This window comes from Ostrinia nubilalis, chromosome 23 (assembly GCF_963855985.1).
Source record: "Ostrinia nubilalis chromosome 23, ilOstNubi1.1, whole genome shotgun sequence".
Taxonomy (NCBI): Eukaryota; Metazoa; Arthropoda; class Insecta; order Lepidoptera; family Crambidae; genus Ostrinia; species Ostrinia nubilalis.
Window position 1 is genome coordinate 12285001 of NC_087110.1, and position 22211 is coordinate 12307211.

At 37.9% G+C, this 22211-nt stretch overlaps 2 protein-coding genes across 4 annotated transcripts in view; one reads left to right on the forward strand and one right to left on the reverse strand.

Annotated features, from left to right (window-relative positions):
- Positions 1–22211, forward strand: part of LOC135083491 (inactivation-no-after-potential D protein) — a 110968-nt gene that overhangs the window by 12903 nt on the left and 75854 nt on the right. The window contains exons 3-7 of the mRNA XM_063978250.1: positions 1603–1716; positions 2994–3119; positions 6035–6151; positions 6721–6909; positions 7543–7633. Coding sequence (XP_063834320.1) covers positions 1603–1716; positions 2994–3119; positions 6035–6151; positions 6721–6909; positions 7543–7633 — 637 coding nt within the window. The remainder of the gene's footprint in view (positions 1–1602; positions 1717–2993; positions 3120–6034; positions 6152–6720; positions 6910–7542; positions 7634–22211) is intronic.
- LOC135083488 (uncharacterized) lies at positions 10279–16934 on the reverse strand. Of its 3 annotated transcripts, XR_010259622.1 has the most exons (3): positions 15463–16934; positions 11284–11370; positions 10279–10897 (listed from the first exon to the last, which is right to left on the reverse strand). XR_010259622.1 is itself a non-coding variant. In XM_063978229.1 (2 exons), the coding sequence occupies exons 1-2, from the start codon at positions 15812–15814 to the stop codon at positions 10526–10528; spliced, it is 666 nt and encodes a 221-aa protein (XP_063834299.1). In that variant the 5' UTR covers positions 15815–16934; the 3' UTR covers positions 10279–10525. The 3 variants fall into 3 exon arrangements, 1 of the variants encoding a protein (XP_063834299.1); XR_010259623.1 differs by lacking the exon at positions 11284–11370; XM_063978229.1 differs by lacking the exon at positions 11284–11370 and having other exon boundaries at positions 15521–16934.

Sequence of the window (22211 nt, forward strand, 5' to 3'; positions counted from 1 at the left end):
TATATAAAATATATAATAAATAAATACATACATAAAATAGATGATTGAGTTAAACTGAAATTACAATTCATGAAGATGAGATCATTTTGAGGAAGTGATTATGGACAGATTTTTTAAAAGAAAACTTACTCGACGCTTGCCTGGTCTCTTCAGGCAGAGAGTTCCAGAGCCTAATGGCCTGGAGACGGAAGGAGTCGGAGAGAAAACCAGTTCGGTGAAGAGGGGTGGAAAGAACGGATTTGTTGGAGGAACGGAGCTGACGTGAGTGCGTAGAGCTGAGAAGATTAAACTGAGACTTAAGATATGAAGGAGAGTTGGGATCATTTAGAATTGAAAAAAGGGTACAGAGAATTTTGACTTTGCGTCGAAGTGGGAGAGGCAACCATTGAAGCTGGGAACGGTAAGCGGAGATATGGTCATATTTACGGAGACAGAAAATAAAGCGAATGGCATTGTTGACAAGGCGATCTAACTTTGTAAGTAGATCTTGATTCAGGTCGGGGTAACAGACGTCGGCATAGTCGATTATCGGGAGGACAAGAGCTTGAATGAGGGAAATTTTCGTTTTTGTTGGGAGGAAGTTTTTGAGCCTCCAGAGGGAGCGCATTGTGGCTGTAACCTTCCGACTGACCTCTGCAACCTGTACATTCCAGCTGAGCGTGGTGTCCAAGTGCAAGCCAAGGTTTTTGACGCTTGCACAGTAAGGAATGTCAACTCCATTAAAGTTAACCGGTGGCACACCGTTGAGGTGACATATTTGACGCTGAGTTCCAATAATTATGGCTTGGCACTTGTTAGGGTTGACGGCTACACCAAATCGACCAGACCACTCAGCAATGTAATCAAGATCAGCATTAATATACTCCACAGCCCTGTTGATGTCCTTGAAGTGGCATTGACGGTAAAGTTGCAGATCGTCTGCATATAGATGGCAAGAGGAGCCAATACCGGAGGTGATAGAGTTTATAAAGAGAGAAAACAGTAAAGGAGAGAGTATGCCACCCTGCGGAACGCCAGTAAGCAAGTCACGCCAGTGGGAAATAGAGTTATCGATACGGACCGCTTGCTGGCGGCCACGAAGGTAGGAAGCAAACCAGTTAATTGCAGTAGGTGTAAGATTGAGTTGGGTTAAAACAGCCAGAAGAACGTCATGGTCCACAGTATTAAAGGCGTTGGAAAAGTCAATCAATACTAGCAGTGTCACTTCACCGTGTTCCATGCCTATTCTGATATCCTCAGTCACTTTAAGTAGTGCAGTGCTGGTACTGTGGCCAGGGCGGAAGCCGGATTGAAACTGACTAAGGACATTGTTGTCGAAGATGAACTTAGAGAATTGGGAGTGTACAACAGCTTCCAAAGTTTTGGAAAGGAAGGGTAAGATAGAGATAGGTCTGAAGTTGTTGAGCAAGGTGGGATTCGATATTTTAGGAAGAGGGATGACGAAAGCTCTACCCCATAAAGTAGGGAAAGTGCCAGAGCTTAAAGAGAAGTTAATAATGTGGGTTATTAAAGGGAGAGTGCAGTCGAGCAGAATCGATATCATGTGTGAACCGGGCGTCATGTCTCTTGTTGTTAAGGATATAATAATAATTTTATTTCTAGGTTGACATCATCTCAAATCGAGATGGAGAAGACGGCGAAGAGAAAGCTATCTTCGGGATCTTCATCAAGAATGTAGTTCCTGACAGCCCCGCGGGGAACTGTGGGGAATTGCAGGTATTGTATAAAAAAAATAAACTTTCATGTTGCATTTTTTACTAAACTTTCACTATAACGGATTTGGCAACAAACGCTATTAAAAGGTAAAAACTTCATGGCCCAAAAATCCTTTCATACTAGTTTGATATTATGTGAAGTCATTCAAAATAAAAAGTACAAGAATTTCAATCGAGAAGATGGATTTAAACTATCGACAGTGGAATCCTGTGATAACGAAGTGCAAATCGCTTTCTTAGCCGTCTCAAAGAAACTCGGACACTGTTAGTGTAGTTTTTCGGACTGACTGTACCACGGACGAAAATATTGTGCAAATGCGGGTGGGTGAAGGAAATTTTTCGTGCCCGAGTAGACGACGCCGCATCTCTTCAGTCTGCCCGCGACCGTAACTCGTGCAACCGAGTCGAAACGTCGGGAACGTTTTTACCTTTTTAGAAGTGTTTGTTGCCAAATCCAGTTATAGTGAGAATTTAGGTATTGTATAATTATTATACACATCACACAAAAACAGTTCAACCATTTCCCTACAGGCTATTGGAAACCAAAGTGCGCCTCTCAATATTTTTACGCTGTCAAAATGTTTGCTCCACTTTACATCAAGATATTTTAAAAAGTATGAGACTTGCGGTATTGAAATCTATCTATATAAATAAAAATGAATTGATGTTCGTTAGTCTGATTATAACTCGAGAACGGCTGGGCCGATTGAGCTGATTTTGGTTTTAAAATGTTTGTCGTAGTCCAGGGTAGGTCTAAACGGTGAGTAAATACGCGCGCGATATTGTTTTTCTGTGACAGACAAAATTCCACGCGGGCGAAGCCGCGGGCGGAAAGCTAGTTTGGAATATAATAATATTCTGCAATCAATGTGCTTTCACAATTACATGCGCATTTTACACTTCATTTGTATTTTTTTGTCGGTAACCGTGATTTAGTATTGTCTTTGCCAAAACAACACTAGATGCCAGTGATGCCACCCGTATTGAGAAGTAACTTTTGACTTGCCATCAATGAAATAGGTGCCGCGTACTTTTGATTAATTTAAAACAGTATTCAGTTTTCTAGCGAGCAAGATAGTCTAGTGTGTATTGCTACTATTATGTATTCTGCGATATTAGTGGCTGGGTAAAAACTTAAGAAGTTAGTGTGATCGTTGAGTTGACAGTTTCTTCCATCTCACTTCTCAGCACCAGGCAGCATGTTACCCCGAAGTTGTGCCAGGGCAAGCTATATTTGAGACTGGTGCAAGTGGTAACTATATTCCTGTTTCTGTGCAGACTGGAGACAGGATCTTAGAGGTGGATGGAGTATGTGTCAGGTCAGCGCAGCACGAGAGAGCGGTTCAGCTGATCAAAGCGGCCGGGGATAAGGTCACGCTGACTGTCCAGAGTCTCATAGCTTGGGTAAGCGATTAGATAAGATAAGATAAGAAAAACTTTATTTGACACAAAAAGAAAAAATAAAAAATAGAACAAAGGGACTTAAAACTATACACGCATATGTTTGTGTCAAAAAGGCGCTTAAAGAATATGTATAAAAAAAATTACTACGCGACTAATCCCAAATCTCGTTCCCACTGTTGTAACTCATGTGTAGCCAGGATCTATAGCTTGGTCGCCATTAAAATGTGGAGAAAGTTTTTCCCGGGGGATAGTTAAACTGTCAAACACCTATTTACCTACACACTACCTACAAAAATCTAATTTGTAGGAAGATGTCAGCTCAGATTTCATGGATTATGGTTACTCAAGTTTTTCATTAAAATCCAAATCTTTGATAAAGAAATCGATTATTTGTCTCTTTCTCTACAGTAAATTCCGTACCGCGCGGGAATAACTTGACATCTCGACCTGCACTTTTTTTTTTTATTAGCTTAAGCGCTTCCTCTACCTTATACCCTACTGGTATAAAAAACTCAACTCGAAATACCCAAAAATACTTGAAATACAGCTCTTGTTCATAAGTAAATATCTCTAATTTAGGCAATAAATATTTGACATAACGATATATCCAACTAATATTATTCTTACAAACATTTATATTTCGATTTATCAATGTATGTCAGAACATGTATTTATTAATATCTCGACTTATACATTTATGGATTTTCGTTTTTAATTTGACAAAAACAGTTATCAAGTTATGATTCCCTCTGAGTACTAAACACTACCATGATATGTGCAGTTGTCTTGTTATGCACGCAGTCAAGAGTTTGGATATTTGGAGTTATCCAGCTATTACCTTCGTATAATCATATTTTTATATGTGTCATTAGCAATTGTTAAAATATAACATTGTCAGGATTTCGAGCGTCTTTAAATATTTTTTACTTACCAACCCCTGAAAATATTTTTTTAATATATTTAAGCGTTAATTATTACTTTTATTACTATTTTCAATAGTTTAAAACTAAATTAACGTTTAAATAGCAAGTTGAAAGAAGAAGGATAAGTTTAGTCTATAGGTAGGTACTATCTACTAATGTTTTTTCATAACAGACTAATATTTCGTTTGACAACAGAATCTAAGTAAAAAATCTAATTATAAACTTTTAGGTCAATTTTAAGTTCCGGATAATTTTATTTTTATAGTCTATTTGACTTCAATGACATTATTTAGGAATAATGATGAGGTAAAAGTAAGTAGGGTCGATACGCCAGATCTCGTCCATTTAGTGAGTTGGTAGATTTGAGGAATAAAAAAATAATATACAATTTTTCGTAATCATTTTGAACGAAAAAATGTTGTCATTATGCTCCCTTTAGTCTTTATAAGTATAGTATTAAACTTGCTCTAAACCATTAGAAGTTTTAATATTATCTTTGTAATATTAATAAAATATAGAAAAATGCATTCAAAATCACTAATAATTAATAACAGCATGGAAATAAAAAAATATAAATAAAATCTTACTAATTGGTATTCAAAATATTTAGGTATCACACTTAATAATTATAAACAGACATATATTTTAGTTTATTTAATTTTTTGAATTTTCAATAGTACCTATGGCTCAATTTACAATATGGTATCCTCTCTAGGCACAGTTTGCTTTTTAATATTATTTACAACGTCTGTATTTAGAAAATAGTCGTGATAATGTGGACGCAAATTGGCTATCACAAGGGTAAGCTACATTAAGAGCGTGTATTAGCGTCCAGAAAAAGGCCTAAGTACTGAAAAAAATCTTTGTGTTCGATACGTCATGTAAATAACGTTTTACATGATATAAAACATGCATTGTTTTGTATATTTTAATATCTTAGACCCAGTTAAACCAGACCGCGATCACTTCTGACGCAAAGTGGAAATTGCATTGTAGTAAATTCGCATCCACCTTATTTTAAGTGTCATTTAATAAAGTACAATCACCGATATCATTATCCGTATTGTATGGTTCATGGTTAAGGCTTATAGACTGCGGTAAATCCCAAACTAGACCTAAATATATTAAAAACTTACCTTGAAACGCGCACCTGCTCATGTGGGATTTATTTTTGGCAAAAACGGTAGCATGCTATAAGATTTTTTTTATGTGGGTTTACGTGTCATACATTCAGGGAATCATAGCAATAGCTTTCGTTCTAGAGTGATCCGTCATTTGGACGTGAAATGGACGGTAGACGCGTAAGGGCGTGTCGACCTTACGCAAAAATGTATCCAGCTAATTTTAATTATTTTAAGCTTAATGGTAAGCTTAAAATAATTAAAATTAATTGTGCTTGTTATGAAGCATGGCTTTTGTTCTTTTATTTGTCTTTTTTTTAATTTTAAGTAAACGTACAATTACCTGATCAAAAGCGATCATAATCTGCGATTATATTTGATTTTTCTAATAAATTTGCTACTATTTCATTGCAAAAGTGATAAAAATATGTTCTATTTTTATGTTTTGTTTTTTTACTTAAACTTCATTCAAAATAATTAACTTAAATCCAATTTTTACACCTTAAATATTTGTTTTTCTTTGGTGAATAACTTGACAAGTCGTCGGTACACAACTTGACAAGTCTTTTTTTTAATAGATTAAGAAGATAATTTAATCAAATTCTTACGCCAATCGAAAGATATGCATCAAATTAGCTTATTTCAATCATAAAAATATCAATTATCATTAATTCCGATTTACCAGGGAACTCTAAACTTTAAAATCGCTCCCCTGAAAAGTACGCAAAAATGACATGTCAAGTTATTCCCGCGCGGTACGGAATTAACTTAAGCACGACTTAAGGTCTATTAAATGCTCGGCCAAGGTCGACACCCATATCATTGTAAGACACTGGTGTCTGATGTAAATGATCGTTTTTCTGTTGTCCAGAATACAGACTCATCAGACGTAGACGCGTCTCCACCCGCGGCTTCGCCCGCGAGATCCGTCAAGAAGTCGCCGTGTCCCACGCCAGTGGCTGAGAAAACACCTAGACATGAAATTAAGGTAAGGCAACATGCCTGACGTGAAGCTAATGAAAGTAAGGTTAAACGTAACACACTTATCAACCCGGAAAGGGATCGTAAGCGTCAGTCGACTCGAGGTGGTCAGTATTCTTTGAATGAAAGTCCATACTGCAACGCACACTTATCCGCACCGTGAACGTCTCGGCTCATAATTGCCTGCGTGCGAAAGGCGATACGGTGTTGATCCCTTTCCGAGTTGATAAGTCTGCTATGATTTTAAGCATTGTACCTAGGTCTTTTAGGGAAGGTCTCTGCCTTGATTACGATATCACCAGCAAATCGACTCAAGTGAATTGAGCGAATTGGAACTCTGGTGTTAGATTTTATTACCAAGCTAATGATAATAATTTTTCTGCTAAGCTAATTTGTACAAATAATAAGAGGCAATGTACTTCAAGGTACATTATTAAGTCCATTTCTATTCCTTGTTAGATATCAAGTTCGGACTGGTGTTAAGTTTTATAACCTATTACTATCAAGAATTTTTTTACGAGCAGTACAGTAGTGTGCCCCAAGGTACATTACTAAGCCCACTTCTTTTCTTTATAGATAACAGTATCAGAACCAGATCTAGAAAACGAGAAAGAGATAGACTCTATCACAGAGAAGGAGTCAGAAAGAGAAACAACATCAGAAGAACAGCCTGAACCGAAGCCGGTGTACTCGGACTCGGAGAGCAGCGATGAGGAAGATGAGAGAGAGTTGCAAGGCAGGACTTACTCTGACAAAGGGGTTGAGGTAAGTTAAAAAAAATCAACTATTGCTGGACGTAATATTGCAAACGATTCATATTTTAGTACAGACAACAATACCTCAAAAGTATTTCTTAAAATGTGGAGTAGGTACATTGAAAAATATGAATAAGGATAGTTTTGTTGTAGGGTCGGGAAAATAAAATGAGTAAACACAGTCTACTTTGTTTCCCACTTTAGTATAGATTATTATTAATATAGATTATTTTTTATTGTTTATTTAATATCCTTGTGTAGAGAAAAACGATTAATTTTAACCACGGATAGAGTGGATAAGAAAATAGGCACATTTTATTGAAAAAATGCACATTTTCACAATTTCTTCTGATATGAAAAAGATTCGAGTGTATTGTTCGTGTTCGTGATTAAACTTTATTGTACGAAAGTACAACTGACGACTTTGGTTGCGGGGCTTCAGCCCGAAATCCTAGCGAGTGAAGCCGTACTAAACAAGTATTTTAAGGCAGTTACAGTTTTAAATCAGATAATTACAAAAACAAACGTTAGATATTTTTCTCCCACCCACCACTTAAAAACTAACAATTTAAGATTCCTTAACAATCCGGGAATGGGACATTTATCAAAATTTAAATATTCTACAGTACCATGTCCTCCACAGATCGACCGGGCCTCAGCAGGAGCCATCAAGCGCAGCAAAGAAGAAAAGGAGGCGGATCCAGAGCAAGAAGACGACTTCGGATACACGACAAGTGAGTGGAAAGATACATTATTCACGCTGATCAACTTCTCGTTTTACCTCGTCCACGTTTATTTCTACGCGTGCCTTATTGAACATAACAGGTGAGATTTTTTCCTGCAGTTCTCTATCATTTACATCGTTATTTTTGGAAACATTTTGATCAAGTTTTGTATCAGCTATTAATGCTGGTTCTTCTTCAATCGTGTGTGTTGTAAGAGTGACGACAATATGTACCTACTTGGTCATGAAGTTATAGAAGTGATATTTTTTTTGCAATCAGGTTTTTAAAAGCGCTTTTACAAGTCTCAGTCACACCCAAATAACTTTATGAGCTGTCATAGGCGTTTGATATGGCTCAATCGTACCGGCTTAAAGTTGACTACGGAATAATTGTTGATTGATTTTGTTGATGAATCGGCATTGAATCTCTGCAAAGTGGGAAAAACACCAAAAAGTGTTTTAGATATCGGTGATCTTTGTAGTAAGATTACCTGTTTGTGTCAATCTATCCTTTGATCCATCGCTCAATTTAGTACAGCAATAAAATTCTTCTGTTTACACATTAGCTGGATTTTTACCATCGTTATTCTCTCTTCGAGTTTTGCTATAGATTATAACCACATTTTACCATAGTTATTATCTTCGAGTTTTGTTCGAGAAATAAAATAGTCAGCTTCTTTCATTTATCGATCTACCTAATTGGCCCAATTACTTTTTAATTTATTGATCAAAAAAACTACGAGTATTTACCGTGGTCTATAAATACGGTGTCCGTTATCTTTTACCTACGATATCCTCGGTTTTAATGATCAAACCAACGTGCCTGCCGTACTCTTTGAAGGCACCTTCATCAATTGTTTTGCAGTGGTGATTTGATTACGTACGTCGTACATTTCCAACATTGCACACTGATTTACTTAATGTTAGAACTACTAAATTATAAACACTGCTGATGTACCTAATAATTATGATCTAATCGTTTGTTAGCTGGATCGGTGTACCTACGACATTTTTTTGTTGTTTCTGGATTCGCAACATCTTTAAAACAAAATATTTTAGGAAAAGGTAACATTCTAAAAATATTTTTTTTCGTACCAATTTTCTTCGAGTAAAGTAATTTTTTCTTCTTGGAAAGTAATGCCCACTCATACAAAATCTAAAATAAAACAATTAAGTACGAGAAGAACTTAATCTTCTTATACCTTTCCTTGTTCCTTAGCTCGGCTAATTTACCTCCTTCCTACGCAGTATTGGCCCTTATTTTCATAAAAAGATTAACCTACTAACGATCTACTTCTCAATGGGACCAAAATAACTATTTTGAAGTTAAGCTGTTTAACAAATTAGGACATTCTCTCAATAAGGACATTGTTATTTCTTTATTTCCTTATAAAATTTTCACATTGACGTAGACTGTAGATTATTCTATACCTACATTTATTTTTTTCTTCATCAATCGGGTGAAAAGCAGGTGCGATTTTGCAACAAAAATGTGTAGTCTGATGATTAGATCGCCTTAATCTTTTTTTTTAAAGATTATTAGTAATTTGTTATTGCACAAATTACTAATAGTCCCGTTAGCCCCTCGTACTAAGCTAAATATGCTTGTGTCACGAGTGAGCTCACCACAATAGTCGAGCGGCGGCGGGGACCGAAAGATCACTGACTCATCACGAAATCTCAGAAACTACAAGTGCTGTAGGGATCTCAAATTTTGCATATGGGTTCCTTTTAGAACGTAGGTGCTCACTAAGACGGGATTTTGCAAAATTCAACCCATAAGGGGGTAAAACGGGGTCCACATGCACGACGTCGCGGGCAGCGGCTAGTGGTTAATATAGCAGAAGAAATAAAGACCCCGCGTCATATGTTAACCGAATTCCAGAGCTAATACAGGGCCCAAGATTAAAGCTCCTCCAGAAAACTTGCTAAGCTTTCTTGTTTGTACAGTCGACAGCACATCAACCTATACATTTTTATTGCAAAATAGCCTGTATTACAACGAGATAAGACGCCACTGTGTTTAGGTTGATGTGCTGTCGTCCGTACATAAGTAAGTACTCTACTTAGGGACCCCTGAGGAAGTTGGGAATGCTTATTTATGTATTTCTCTTAATGTACAGTTTGACCCACTTGCTGACGTTCGTATGACAGAAGTTATTTGCGAATTTTCCGAACTAAGTAATAGTCATTTTCAGAATATTGTAGAGTTACGAGTAGCTTATTTGATCCGTAGGAATGTTCAAAGATTTTTTTAATCAAAATCCCACGATTTCTTGAGTTCAGAACTTCTTTTGTAACTCCTAAGGGCTCCTTTCCGGAGACATCCCGTTTTTTGCAGGACTGTTTTCGCAAGATACGTGTTTTAATATTAGCGTTCAAGTGAACATCCCGTTTGTAGAGTCCCGCAAAAAATCGATCCGTTTAGGGATTTGAATTTTAAACACACATTTGTGTGTTCATAAGATAGTCCCGTTTTGCGGGATACTGCATTACTGGATCCCGAAAAACTGGATTGCCGTGGGAAAGAGCCGTAATAAATTCTGCATTGTCATTATTTTTCGAATATGTAGGTATCAGATACAAGCGAAACCGAAAGCAAAGCTAGCACTGAGTCTAATAATAATTTAGATATTTCAAGAGAAAAAATGGCGGGAATCTTCTTCGGCTAACCAGGTTCCAGGGTCGTGAAATGATCAAGACTTCTTGCGGTTACAAAGATTTACTTGATGACGTAAAATTTACAAATGATATGAGTAGGCTAGGGTACGTGCGTCGTGCCCGGCGGTTTGCGGCGAGTGGCGAGTGGAGCCGAGGGCGTTATCGTCGTCGGTCGGCGGGCGGCGGGCAGCGCGGCGTCCAGTTTGCGGGACCGGTTTTCTGCGCCGGCGCGCGATTGGCGTTAACAAGTTCCCCGGGTTGGAACGTCTAGTTCCAAAATATCCTCGGTTGGCAGCAAGCATAATCTATTGTATGCTCTTCTCAGCACTCCAGTTGCGGTGGTGACGTCTGCTACGCGTGCGATGCCATCGCAGCCAGGGTAGAGGCGGGTGACACGTCCGAGCAGCCAGCGGTTAGGTGGTAGCCGGTCGTCCTTTACCACCACCAGGTCTCCAGTGCGCAATTCTCCTCCATTGCTGCGCTTCCATTTCAGCCTCTTTTGTAAATCTGAAATATATTCCATGTAGTATCTATTCCAGAAGTGCTGAGTCAGGATCTGAGCTCTCCGATATCGAGGCAGGGCGCATATTCTGGTCGTTTCTTCCAGATCCATCTGTGGAGAAGGCAACATCGTGAGTGTGCGTCCGATAAGGAAGTGTGATGGGGTTAATGGAATAAAGTCGTTGGGATCTGAGGAGAGGGGGGTCAATGGACGAGAATTTAATATTCCTTCGATACCTACAAGTACCGTATACATCTCCTCATACGTTAAATTTGCAAGTGAGAGAACTCTTTTTAAATGGTGCTTAATTGCCTTTACTGAAGATTCGGCTAAGCCGTTGAAGTGAGGACTATAAGCAGGAGAGAATCTAAATTGAATTGACTGCTCCGCTGATTTCGAACTAATGTCATCACAATTTGACTTTAAAAATTTTGAAATTTCATTAGCGGCTCCTACAAAATTGGTACCATTATCGGAATGAATTAAGTCAGGCTTACCTCTGCGAGCTACAAATCGATTTAAAGCAGCCAAAAATGCTTCAGTACTTAACTCGGTTACCAATTCCAGGTGTACTGCTCTCACAGCTAGGCAAACAAATACACAAATGTATGATTTGATCAATTTGCATCCTCTACCCTTTCTGTCCGCTAGCATAATAGGGCCAGCATAATCTACTGCTACATTGGAGAATGGAAATTGACTATGAAGTCGTTCTCTAGGCAAGTCAGCCATTATAGGCTGTATGGACTTTCCAGCAAATCTACAGCAGGCATGACACTCATGCGTTATTTTTCTTGACAAATTGCGACCTCCTATTATCCAAAATTTATGTCTTAAAATAGATAACATCAACTGAGGACCTGCGTGCATAAGTATTTTGTGATAATGTCTAAATAACAACCTAGTAACGTGGTGAGATGCATGGAGCAAGATGGGATGCTTTGTGTCATAGTCGTAGTTGGAATTTGACAACCTTCCACCTACACGAATTAAGTTTTCATTTGACATGAAAGGATTTAAATTCAAAATTTTAGATTTAACTGGCAGTTGTTTATTTTTAGTTAAAATATTATGCTCATGTGAAAATGCATCCAACTGTACTATTTTACATAAAGTAAGCGTGGCAGAGTTTAATTCGTTTATTGTTAAATGACCAGTGAATCTATTTCTTGGGTTTCGGCAATTATTTATGAATCGTAATAAGTATGCAGTGATTCGATTCAATTTAGCAAAATTTGAGTAATTTTGAGTGTAGTTATTTTGTTCAGTGGCAACTTTGCATTCGACCTTTATCTCTGGCAAAGAGCTGGGCATGTAGTTGGGTTGAGTAGGCCATTGAGATTCCGACTGTATTAAAAATGACGGGCCATTAAACCATATCTGAGAACCACTCAATTGATTTGCATTACATCCCCTAGATCCTATGTCGGCCGGGTTTAAATTGGTTGGCACGTACCTCCAGGCGTGGGAATCGCTATGTTCAGTGATTTCGTTTATTCTATTCAGTACAAACGTTTTAAGAGAGGATTTGGGAGTCCGAATCCAACCCAATACAATTGTGGAATCACTCCATAGAACACAACGCTTGACCTTTAACCTTAAAGCTGTTCGAACCTTTTCAGTTAGTCTGACTGCTAACAGTGCACCGCAAAGTTCTAATCGTGGTATCGTCATGCCCTTTAAAGGTGCTACTTTGCTCTTAGCCATGACTAATTGGACAGTGATGGTACCGTCTGCTGATATAGACCGTAAGTATACGCAAGCGCTGTAAGCGTGTAAAGATGCATCGCTGAAGGAATGTATTTCTATAAGTATAGGTGAATTGCACAATGTGCGTCGTGGAATAATGATTTTATTTAATTGTGGAAGGGTCCTCAAGAATGTTAACCATTCCTCTTCGATTTCAGAAGGTAAGGGGTCATCCCATGAAATTTTAGAGGCCCAGAGTTTTTGCAGAATTATCTTTCCCTGCAGTATACATGGGTTTATAAGTCCTAAAGGATCGAACACCTGTCCTATTGTGGATAGAATTGATCGCTTGCTCAATTTATTTGATGGTGACTCAACGTTAACAGAAAATAGAAGCGTGTCTGATTTAGCAGACCACCTCAAGCCTAAAGTCTTTGCATCATCATCATTTACTATCTTAAGCAAACCATCGTGATTATCCTCTTCTTGAATGCTATTTAATATTTCAGGGCAATTAGAACGCCACTTTCGTAAATGAAATTGACCTTTCTTGAGCTGAGAAATAACACCTTGTATTATGTGTATAATTGTCGACTTTGAATCATGACCGCTTATGTAGTCGTCTACGTAGCAGTCGTGTATTATAGTTTCACGGACTAAAGGATCAGTACATTCTTTCCCTAACTGTACAAGACAGCGAGTAGCCAAATACGGAGCGGAGGCTGTGCCGTACGTTACGGTGTTTAATTTGTACATTTTTAGTTCTTCTTTGGGGTCAAAACGCCAAAGAATCTGTTGCAAACATCTTTGATGTTCTGCGACAAGTACACATCGGTACATTTTCTCACAATCGGATGTGACTACGTATTTGTGCTGTCTGAAACGGATTAAAATGCTAATGAGATCGTCTTGTACGGTCGGCCCTATATATTGAAGATTGTTAAATGATAAACCCGATGTTGTCTTGGCGGATGCGTCAAAAACAACCCTCAATTTCGTTGTGAGGCTAGATTCCTTTAATATGCCGTGATGAGGAAGTACGTATGTATATTTATCATTTTTGCTATCTGTATTTAATGACATGTGACCTAAGTCAATATATTCCTGAATGAAATCAGAATACTTTTGTTTAAGTAATGGATAACGAGCTAGTTTTCGTTCTAAAGACTGAAATCTATTGAAAGCTTGTTCATGTGATTCACCTAACAATTCAGGTGAATGTTGCATTGGAACTTCTACAACAAATCGACCGTCAGTTTGTCGAGTTGTTGTTTGATTGAAATGAATCTCGCAATGATTTTCTTGATTAGTAGTTTTACGGGGTGATGGAACTGATTCTAATTCAAAAAACCTATCTAATTTATGTTGTAGCTCAACCTCGTTTATGAAATGGCAATGGACTGTAGACATGTGCGTAGATTGAATATTATTATTTAACTGTTGCGACTGCATCGCACCTGACACCAGCCAACCAAGCTTAGTGTTGTTGAGAATCGGTTTATTTTTTCCTAAAGAAATACGTTCGTTACATAATACGTTCCAAAAAACATCAGCGCTAAGTAACATATCAATGTCAGAAGGTGTGTTAAAGGTTGGATCAGCTAATTTAATATTTTTAGGAATATTTAAAGATTGAATTTCAAAGTAAGTTGTGGGCAACATCTGAGTAATGCGAGGAATAACGAAACAATTAATTTTTGTACTATATTTTTCAGTTCGTGAAAACAATATTGGAACGGGAGTGAATGCGAATTGAGTCGCGACTTAATCCTTCAACGGCTGTCGAAGTTGAATAATGGGGAATATTTAATTTATTAATTAACCTCTTAGTTATAAAATTGGACGTGCTACCGTTATCCAGTAAAGCACGGACAGTGTGACGGATGCCATTGCCGTCAACCACGTCAACGAGGACTGTAGACAACAGGACACAGCAGTTGTGAGTGGAAGACAATACAACTTCAGTTTGTTCCGCCGTATCGTCATAATCATGATCAGAACTCGAGTCATTATCATAGCACTCGGGTTCAATGACCTCTTGCGTAGCTAACGTGACACCTTTGTCGCTGTGGGACGAAATGTTAGAGGGTGCGGAACCCTTAGGCTCAACCTGTGACTGTTCCTCTGTATGTAATGTAACATCGTGTTATGTCGCTTAGAACAAATCCTACATGAACCGAACCTACATTTGCCAACGTCATGCCCGTGACGCAAGCAGTTGAGACAAAGTTTTAATTGTTTTACTTTATTGATTTTAGCGTGAACAGATAAAGATTTGAATTTTGTGCATTGGTAAATAGCGTGATTCTGTTTACATAAAGGACACGAGTAATTTGTTGTTTGTGCGTTCGTGTTAGCAACAAATGCGCGTGACCTTGAAGTGATTGGTTCACTATGTCTACGTTTAACTTGGCTCAAATTGATAGTTTCAAGCAAACTCGCGCGATTTTTAATAAAATTAATGAACTTCTCTAAATCTGGAATTTTATAAAAGGTATTAGTGTATTCTTTCCATTTTCTATTTGTTGAATTATCAAGTTTGCTTGAAGCCATATGAATCAATAAAGTATCCCAGTTATGAGTGTTAATGTTTAACCCCTCAAGTGCCCTGAGATGTTTATTTAAAGAATCTATTAAGTTTCTTAAAGCGACTGAAGATTCTTTCGTAATTTGTTCCATATCAAATAACGCTTGAATATGGTTATTTATTAAAACTTTATTGTTGTGATAACGTTCGCATAATAACTGCCAAGCAATGTCATAATTACTTGCTGAAAAATCCAATGAACTTATAACGTTCGCAGCTTTGTCCTTTAATGACGACTGTAAGTAATGATACTTGTTAATTTTAGGAATACTATCATTGCAATGTATGAGCGACTTGAAAGTATCGTGAAATCGTAACCACTCCTCGAAATGGCCAGAAAAGGTAGGTAACGCAATAGTAGGTAATGTTAAAGTCGGTGTACCTGCTGTGAGGACAGTACCTGCCGCGGAAGAGGCCGACGCGCCCTCGTCGTGCTGCGCAGAGGTCAACCTGCTTACCCACTCGCGCGCGCTGCCGACCACCGCGAAGTACTCGCTTTCAAGCTCCTCGCGATATTTGTACTCCTTTTCGCAGTCAACGTCTGAAATTTCCAAACAACTTTCGATTTCAATCTGCAACGCGTCATATTCACTGTACCATTCTTCAATTTTAGCTAATCTTAAGTTTAAATCGCTAATTTGTACAGGATTAGGCTTTTCGCAAGTAGAAATTCGTGAAAAGTATGTTTTAAATTGCGTAAGCTTGGATTTATAGGAACTACGTTTCCTTTTCAATTCAGTTAACTTACTCATGATGTAAATTAAATTTAATGATAATTACAAACTAAGTTTAAAGTTTTCGATAATATTAATGAGTGCAAAATAAAGTGATGACAATGGAACGAATACTTAAAGCGTAATGTGCAGTGAAGAAGGCAATGAAACAGCGCAAGCTTGGCGGTGCAATCAGCTGACCGACCGTTAGGCGCAAGCGTAGGTACGTAGGCAGGCACCGGTGGGTAGGTATAACGAGCGTTGCAAACGCACGATTTGGCTGCGTGTGCGCTGGAATGCGAGAAATAAATAATGTGAAATAATGTTTAAAAAACCCAACACGTAATTAAGGTCCGCGTATAGGTAGGTATGAATAAAGGGAATGTATTTAAATGTTGATTGATGTTGGAGATCGCAGTTTAAACGATTGATGTTTGTCCCTAAGTCGCCTTTTACGACACCCGCGGGAAGAGTAGGGTTGGTGACAAATGTATTCTACTCTGCCGTCACCACACGGCAAATAGTGTTTAACGGTATGCAAATTTGAATAAAAACTGATAAACACGTAATTAAAGTCCGTGTAGACAGATTTATAAATGTAATAATTAATGAAAGTGAAGAATTGAAGCGAAAGAGAAGAATATTTGTAATGTAGGTATTCGAGAAATATTTTACACGTAATTAAGGTCCGTGTATGCAAAGCGGACAATAAAGGGAAGGAAAGTAAAGGAAAATCGGATTTGCACTGCCCTGAATTGCCACTTGATGACTGCGCCTTCGTGTGCTGGAAGTTCTGGAACCGTTCGCGTCCGTTGTAGGTTGCCGTCGAGCCACTTTCCCGGAGTCCAAAGGTCGCGCGTCCACGTCGGTGTGATTTGAATCCGGCTCGAAGGACCAAAAATGGCGGGAATCTTCTTCGGCTAACCAGGTTCCAGGGTCGTGAAATGATCAAGACTTCTTGCGGTTACAAAGATTTACTTGATGACGTAAAATTTACAAATGATATGAGTAGGCTAGGGTACGTGCGTCGTGCCCGGCGGTTTGCGGCGAGTGGCGAGTGGAGCCGAGGGCGTTATCGTCGTCGGTCGGCGGGCGGCGGGCAGCGCGGCGTCCAGTTTGCGGGACCGGTTTTCTGCGCCGGCGCGCGATTGGCGTTAACAACTAGATTAGATCCAATAACCTTCATATTTTGTATAAAACAGTATAAGTTATAGAGTAAACATCTGCATTTCAACAAACCCAGACACATTTTTTACCTATCCTCAAAATATTTCAGAGATTTCAACGTAACATTTCTGACATTTGTGTTCAGACTGACTCATACAAATTATGACACTTAAAAGAAACGATGTATAGATGACCCAAGCTGAACTGTGCCACCAAACTCAATGACAGGGGGGCACTACCATCGTTCAACTATATGGTTTCCAACATGGCAAAAATCGGAACCAGCGATCCGGTATTGACGGTGGCGCCCCACTGTCAATGTCATGCATAGGACAGTTCAGTATTTTGGAACTATGTATACTATAGAATACTTACTATTGAGGTACAATATTTTATTACTTGTAAAAATGAAATGCCTTCCCAATCTGTCTGGCCAGCGTGGGGAGTGTAGACCAAATCCTCCATTTGCCTCTGGTAAACTAGAAATAGTCATGCTCCTGCAGTGGAGACTGAATGACCTGATGATGATGAGTCGTTTCAGCCAATTGACGTCCACTGCTGGACAAAGGCCTCCTCCAAGGTTTTCCACAATGAACGGTCCTGCGCTGCCCGCATCCAGGCTCTTCCCGCGACCTTTACCAGATCGTCGGTCCAGGTCCGGTTCGGGAAGCTTCGCCATATACTCACGTCCGAAATACCGCAGTGTCTCAAGTCGAAAGTATTTGACCAATGTGTGTTGCCAGTGATGGTATACGGATCTGAGATGATGATGAGTACTCAAATACAAATTCTAAATAGTTATTGAGGCTCTTTTCTTGGAAATATAATTCAAAATATCCTACCGCCACTTTGGGACGGCATATTCACAATCGATAGAAAGATTGGTGGGCGATTATGCTACACAAAACGCAAAATTGTTATTTTTCATATTTTCATACATAAATTATCATATTTTTATAATGTATCTTTTCACTTACTGGTTATTTTTAATTTGTTTATGTGTTTCGTATATTATTTTTATCAATTGTTTTAACAAATATTTGTTTGAAATGTTTGTGTTTTAATAATTTCTAACACCTCTACTTATTGGATATGTAGGATAGGTAAACTCATCTTTATATTCAAACGAATACGAACATAATTTATTTATATTTAAGTTATTGCTAGGTACACTGTGTCACTGAATGTGATAGTAAAATTTTAATTAAATAGGCTTTAAAAAAGCACTTTTACACGTCCCAGTATTAACCCTACCACTGCTTCAGGACAATAAATGGGCCAGTGCTGAGAAGAAGCAGCGGAAGAAACTCAGTCATTTACTAAAACATAGTACATTAAGTAACACATATGAAAATGTCGCGTTGAGACCAGATTTTCCCTATTTTAGTTGAAATGGAACGCGGAAGATAAAAATCTTATATGGAAAGTTTAGGCAGAAAACTCTTACATTCCTCGGCCCTTCTTCAAATATTACATATTAATAGTGTTTGCTCCACACCTGCTGGCGCATTGTTTATTGAATGCGGCCTTCGCTCATCAGAAATAGATCGGGGTCGATTCCGGTAGCGTGCTCTGTGACTTACAAGATCTCTGTAAGTTGTCTGGAGGAAATCACAGGACACTATTACGAGTCGTTAAGAGTCGAATCTCAAACTAAATTTTGAATAACGTAGAAAAATCGAATAGCCTAAGGTGCGAGAGGCGGAATTACGAAGAAAGACGTAGCGTGGGCAGGCCTCGCACTAGGTGGACCGATGATCTGGTGAAGGTCGCGGCCCTCGCGGGAGGTACCTGGATGCGAGGGGCGCAGCACCGGTCTTTGTGGAAATCCTTGGGGGAGGTCTTTGTCCAGCTGTGGACGTCTTTAGACTGAAACGAACGAACGAACGAAGGTGGGAGAGAAGTTGTCCAGCAAGCGAAAGGTCGAGGGTTCGATTCTTACCTTAGGCAATTCGACTTTTTTCAAGTCATTTAAAATAAACTTAACACCAACAATTCCAAGGTACATTCTTTAGAAACACTTCAATAATAGCCCTGAAAGGTCTGTAAACCAAATTAGTTTGCAATCAATTAATAGGCAGTTGAGTTGGTAGGCAGTTTCTGTAACTACCCACGAAATATACGGGGAATCGCATTTTGACAGCTCATTTATCACTAAATTCAATTTTGGGACAGTGTAACAGTACAGGGTGGTGGTTATAGAATGAAGGAATGACGCTTATAGCATAGTGCGACAAGGTTTTTTGTATGTGTTAGGATTTGATTTAAAATGTCATTACCAAAGGAAGGGATGACAGTAAAGTTGACGTCATTAATAATTAATTGAAAGCCACGATAGCCGAACGGTTAAGGTGTCGGACTGGCCGACTCCTGATCCGGGGAACGCGGGCTCGAATCCCGCCGCCGCTCTATTGTGGTGAGCCCACTCGTGACACAAGAATATTTAGCTTAGTACGAGCTAACGGGACTAAACAACGCCACTCTTGTGGCGGAGTTTTGGGCTGACACTGTGTAGGTTTGTTGTCGACACGAAAAGAAGAAGACGGGACTAAAAATTAGAGGCCTATTGACTACTCTTGAGCAACTGTGAACTAAACTGTTGAGGATTAGCAAGCTGAAGTGGCAGTGGGCAGGGCACATAGTACGCAGAACTGACGGCCGATGCAGCAAGGTTCTGGAATGGAGGCCACGTACCGGAAAATGCAGCGTGGGATATCCACCCACAAGGTGGCCGATGCCCTGATAAAAGTAGCAGGAAGGCGCTGGATGCTGGCCGCTACCAACGGTCCGATGTGGAAGTCATTGGGGGAGTCCTATGTTCAGCAGTGGACGTCCTATAGCTGAAATGATGATGATGATGATGATGAGCAACTGTAATTATTTCATTTCATTCGCCGACGTTATGGTATCAGTCACTTTTAAGATAAGACTATTTGTTCGGAAAGGTCTGGGTCATAATATGGAGATGTTTTTACGGCGCTATAAACGCCTTATTGTTTGGTAAACAAAACTCATTTTTACTACTCATGAAGGCGCACAGTCAAAAATTGTCTATGGCCCCAGTTTACGATATACGGAAAGGGACAGCCTGTAAACAATTCATAAAGATATTTATTATTATTACGATAAAATCTTATTTTTATTTTTCTAATAAAATAACAGTATTTTGGGAAGGTTATAACGATTCAACATAATATTATAGGGAAAATTCCATTATTATTTCCATGGCAATGAAGTCTCATGCTTTAAATGTTGTAGAAATCTTTGAATTTGATTGGTGCGAAAATAAAGAGTGCACTATGTTTCAAAATATGTCTTAATGATTATTAAAATTAATGATTATAATATTCATATTATGCTAGTGCAGGATAAATTGTTTCCTTGTCGGCAAAAGCATTACATAATAATATTATTATTCTGTGGTAAAAGTTGCGTTCCATAAAATCTAAATAATTATTTAAATTAAATAATTCGTTAATTACATTTTAATGAAGGCTCTTAATCAGTTCTGAATTCACTGAAAAGTTTCTTAAAAAAAAAAAACTCCCCCAACAGACGTTTTCACTTTGAAGAAATCCAACAAAAGAAAGTGAAAAATTTTTACAGGCGCGAATTTTTCACGCCGTTATTTTTTTTCTTACCAACTTATCTGGCAATTTGCACTGATAAATGAAACGCACATAAAAATTCAAATTTAAAACCTCACCCATTCTAATACGTTTCAGTTTAGATTGCAACCGGCAAATAAACAAAACGCAAAATGGAAAACATTTGTTTTGAATTCAGAATCTAATGAGGGCGAAGATGGCCGACCGTGTGCGAAACCCGCCGATCCCGACAATTCCATATTTGAAAAATACATTGTCATAATGCTATTGCCTTTATCCTTACAAATTACGGTCGATTTTCCTTTGTTTGTGTTAAGAAATTTTATTGTGTTGTTAAATTCTGGCTCTTTTATCATCAACCCTATATCAATTTGAATAAGGTCAAATATTATTTGCATTTTCTTGAGTACGTAAGATGTTTTGGATGTAGACTGCGGAATATTTTGTCCCCACGTGCTGAATTTTCATTTCAGTGCCGCGATGGAAATGTTCCCGAATGGACGCGCGGCGTTCGGTCGTTTCGCGCCAAAGTTACGCTGATGTGAATTCAAATTTAGAACGCGATTTGTTTTCTTTTTTTTGTGTGTAGTTTTTCTACGTAGGTAAATAAATAGTTTTGGTGCAAAAAGGTGGTGGTGTGGATAAACTTATTGTGAATTCGAAACGTTTTGGTGAATTTGTGTAGATTGTCGGATAGAAAAAAATGTTTTAATAATTATTGACTACCTAAAGGAGCCTTACAAGTAAGAAAAAATAAAAAAATACCTACCTGCAAAAATAACTTATGATACGTTTTAGAATGAAATATTTTTTTATAAATTCTCTTCCGTACTTGAGACCTGTGCATCTAAAAGTCAATAAGATGGAATGTGACTTGTAAATTTCTTCCGCAGAATAGAGTGGGCTTGAAGTAAACATTATGTATTTATTCTTTTCCGAATTTCAAATATTTGAATAGTATGAATAAATGCACTTTGAATTTAATACGTCCGTGCTTAAGTTTGAATACAGTGTGAGTCACGTTAAAGTGTACATATGAAAATAGATGAAACTAGACCTATTTTTATCGACGAAAAAGAGGTCAAAAAATTTTTGAGATTTTTTTTAAATTTTTTATAGATTTTTTTTTCTTCCAATTACTTATTGTAAAGAAAACGTAATAACTTTTAAACTAAGCGGTATATCCTGATAAAATAAAAACAGTAATAATGCTAAATAACAGGTAATACAAAAAAAATAGCAAATGTTGTGATAGGGATAGAGGCATGCGATTTTTGGTTTTACAAAGGTAATACGATAGAGAACAGTAAAAAGTAATAAAAACCACCGGTTATAGGGGCATTTTTTGGAGAAATTTATCAAATAACCAAAAAAACACGAATTTTTAAGCAGTTTTTTTTCAAAAAGTATCATTTTTTATTATTTGTTGGCCTTTTTTGTGTATTTTATGTATTTTTTTAGTATCGCCTGTTATTTAGCATTATTACTGTTTTTATTTTATCAGGATCTACCGCTTAGTTCAAAAGTTATTACGTTTTCTTTACAATAAGTAATTGGAAGAAAAAAAATTCTTTAAAAAATTAAAAAAAAATCTCAAAAAATTTTTGACCTCTTTTTTGTCGATAAAAACAGGTCTAGTTTCATCTTTTTTCATATGTACA